Consider the following 3,926-nt stretch of genomic DNA (forward strand, 5'->3'; position numbering starts at 1 on the left):
ACAGACTTAAAAGTACAATGAGGATGTCCCACAATCAGTCTGGGGCTTTTTTGTCAATGTTGCAGCCTAAAATGACTCAATCGCAGCAGCTTTTTCAGAAAGTTGCAACATTTTTTTTTACTATTTTGAGGCTTATTTTCTTCCAAAACTTAAATCAACTTGTGTTTTTAAGAATTTGTCATCAATGGTTGCAGTATTCTCAACCTCAAAAAGCACAAGATTTCAACACTAACAAATACTGTTAAAATAACTCAATCGCAGCAGCTTTTTCAGAAAGTTGCAAAGAAATTGGTACTATTTTGAGGCTTATTTTCTTCCATAAAGTAAAATCAACTTGTGTTATGATTAATTTGTGATCAATGGTTGCAGTATTCTCAACCTCAAAAAGCACAAGATTTCAACACTAACAAATACTGTTATTGTTTTACTTGTTTTATACCACACAGACTTAAAAGTACAATGAGGATGTCCCACAATTAGTCTCGGGCTTTTTTGTCAATGTTGCAGCCTAAAATGACTCAATCGCAGGAGCTTTTGCACTATTGTGAGGCTTATTTTTTTTCCATAAAGTTAAATCAACTTGTGTTTTTATGAATTTTTTTATCAATGGTTGCAGTATTCTCAACCTCAAAAAAGACCAAGATTTCAACACTAACAAATACTGTTAAAATGACTCAATCGCAGCAGCTTTTTCAGAAAGTTGCAACATTTTTTTTTTACTATTTTGAGGCTTATTTTCTTCCAAAACTTAAATCAACTTGTGTTTTTAAGAATTTGTCATCAATGGTTGCAGTATTCTCAACCTCAAAAAGCACAAGATTTCAACACTAACAAATACTGTTAAAATAACTCAATCGCAGCAGCTTTTTCAGAAAGTTGCAAAGAAATTTGTACTATTTTGAGGCTTATTTTCTTCCATAAAGTAAAATCAACTTGTGTTTTGATTAATTTGTTATCAATGGTTGCAGTATTCTCAACCTCAAAAAGCACAAGATTTCAACACTAACAAATACTGTTATTGTTTTACTTGTTTTATACCACACAGACTTAAAAGTGCAATGAGGATGTCCCACAATCAGTCTGGGGCTTTTTTGTCAATGTTGCAGCCTAAAATGACTCAACCGCAGCAGCTTTTGCACTATTTTTAGGCTTATTTTCTTTCATAAAGTTAAAATCAACTTGTGTTTTGATTAATTTGTTATCAATGGTTGCAGTATTCTCAACCTCAAAAAGCACAAGATTTCAACACTAACAAATACTGTTATTGTTTTACTCGTTTTATACCACACAGACTTAAAAGTACAATGAGGATGTCCCACAATCAGTCTGGGGCTTTTTTGTCAATGTTGCAGCCTAAAATGACTCAATCGCAGCAGCTTTTTCAGAAAGTTTAGAAAAAAGTTGCATTATTTTGAGGCTTATTTTCTGGTGGTCACACCAGATACTGACTGCTTCTCACCTCCATAAGTACTCATGAATACTTGCATCGTGGTCAAAAGTTTATATACACGTGTAAAGAACATCATGTCATGGCTGTCTTGAGTTTCCAATCATTTCTACAACTCTTATTTTTTTGTGATGTAGTGATTGGAGCACATACTTGTTGCTCACAAAAAACATTCATGAAGTTTGCTTCTTTTATGAATTTATTATGGCTCTACTGAAAATGTGAGCAAATGTGCTGGGTCAAAAGTATACATACAGCAATGTTAATATTTGCTTACATGTCCCTTGGCAAGTTTACCTGCAATAAGGCGCTTTTGGTAGCCATCCACAAGCTTCTGCTTAACCACTTGACCACTCCTCTTGACAAAATTGGTGCAGTTCAGCTAAATGTGTTGGTTTTCTGACATGGACTTGTTTCTTCAGCATTGTCCACACATTTAAGTCACATCACATGGACAAAGATAAGACCTTCTGGAGGAAAGTTCTGTGGTCAGATGAAACAAAAATGGAGCTGTTTGGCCACAATACCCAGTTTGGAGGAGAAAAGGTGAGGCCTTTAATCCCAGGAACACCATTCCTACCGTCAAGCATGGTGGTGGTAGTATTATGCTCTGGGCCTGTTTTGCTGCCAATGGAACTGCTGCTTTACAGAGAGTAAATGGGACAATGAAAAAGGAGGATTACCTCCAAATTCTTCAGGACAAGCTAAAATCATCAGCCCGGAGGTTGGGTCTTGGGCGCAGTTGGGTGTTCCAACAGGACAATGACCCCAAACACACCTCAAAAGTGGTAAAGGAATGGCTAAATCAGGCTAGAATGAAGGTTTTAGAATGGCCTTCCCAAAGTCCTGACTTAAAGGTGTGGACAATGTTGAAGAAACAAGTCCATGTCAGAAAAGCAACACATTTAGCTGAACTGCACCAATTTTGTCAAGAGAAGTGGTCAAGTGGTCAAGCAGAAGCTTGTGGATGGCTACCAAAAGTGAAACTTGCCAAGGGACATGTAAGCAAATATTAACATTGCTGTATGTATACTTTTGACCCTCACATTTTCAGTAGAGCCATAATAAATTCATAAAAGAAGCAAACTTCATGAATGTTTATTGTGAGCAACAAGTATGTGCTCCAATCACTACATCACAAAAAATAAGAGTTGCAGAAATGATTGGCAACTCAAGACAGCCATGACATGATGTTCTTTACAAGTGTATGTACACTTTTGACCACCACTGTACATCTCTTGTTATTTCGCACAAAAATGTCTTCCCATGAATTTGTTTGACAACAACATTTTCGAGACAGGTTCTATGGACGTATATTATTGTTAAGACAGTTGATATTGCATAACAGAACGGTAACAACTATTATTTGTGTTCAATTAGGTAAGCCTGATATTCAAGATCACGTTCGATGCCGGCTTCCTCGTCATCCTCCATCACATCTACAACGGCTTCGACATGCCCCGACTCTCCAAGTGCTCCCTGGATCCCTGCCCCAACACGGTGGACTGCTTCATCTCCCGACCCACCGAGAAGAAAATCTTCACCCTCTTCATGGTGGTCTCATCCGTGGTCTGCATCTTCATGTGCATCTGCGAGATGATCTACCTCATCTGCAAGCGCATCCTCAAATACCGGGCGAAGAGGAACGAAAGAGCGAGGAGGGAGTTCGCCGCCAACCAGGAGATGGCGCCGCTGTCGGCGCCCCGGTCGGACTACCGGTCCAAAACGTCCGTCAGGGTAGACCCCACCATCTCCATCAACAACCTCAACCACGTGGCGGCCGAGAAAGCGGAGGAAGACGGAATAAACGATTCACAGAGCGAAAATGGCAAAGTGAAGCACACTTAGGGAGATTTAAGACTCCAGCCGAGGAACATGTTCATCGATTGAAGGACAACCCGGGCTGGTTCTAGGATTTCTGTAGCCATGGACAAGAGATTGCATTCTTTTATTCGTAAGACGAGATCATTATTACTAGTGTATCTACTAGGGTTGTACGGTATGCCAGTACTAATAAAGTACCGTGGTACTCATCAATTAAACATACCAGTACTTTGTGACATTGCTGGTAAAACGAGTTCGGCAACGCACGCAGAAACGGTGTGGAGATAGAAACGGGAGAACGGACGCATTCTGGCTTAAAAACTAACGACAAAGTTGAAGCTATAAACACTGAAACGCCGCCCTGCAAAAAGGTGCTTACCTCTTGCTCTTGTTAGCCTGATTGATTGATTGATTGATTGATTGAAACTTGTATTAGTAGATTGCACAGTACATATTCCGTACAATTGACACCCGAATAATTTTTTCAACTTCTTTAAGTCGGGGTCCACGTTAATCAATTCATGGTCAATTCATGGTCAATTCATAGCCGTTAGCTATAGCGGCAAACAACCAGTGTTTTAGCTACTTGTAAATCTCCAATCCTCGCCACCATGGCCACAAATAAAGTATGTTTCTTCCAAGTATCGAGGAATAG

General features: G+C 39.3%; 1 protein-coding gene across 2 annotated transcripts in view; it reads left to right on the forward strand.

The window, feature by feature from the left end:
- Positions 1 to 3,519, forward strand: part of LOC133635700 (gap junction beta-4 protein-like) — a 9,093-nt gene extending 5,574 nt beyond the window's left edge. For both annotated transcript variants that reach the window (XM_062028946.1, XM_062028947.1), the window contains exon 3: positions 2,828 to 3,519. In XM_062028946.1, coding sequence (XP_061884930.1) covers positions 2,828 to 3,295 — 468 coding nt within the window. In that variant the 3' untranslated portion in view covers positions 3,296 to 3,519. The remainder of the gene's footprint in view (positions 1 to 2,827) is intronic.
- Positions 3,520 to 3,926: the final 407 nt, after the last annotated feature.

This window comes from Entelurus aequoreus, linkage group LG20, assembly GCF_033978785.1.
Source record: "Entelurus aequoreus isolate RoL-2023_Sb linkage group LG20, RoL_Eaeq_v1.1, whole genome shotgun sequence".
Lineage (NCBI taxonomy): Eukaryota > Metazoa > Chordata > Actinopteri > Syngnathiformes > Syngnathidae > Entelurus > Entelurus aequoreus.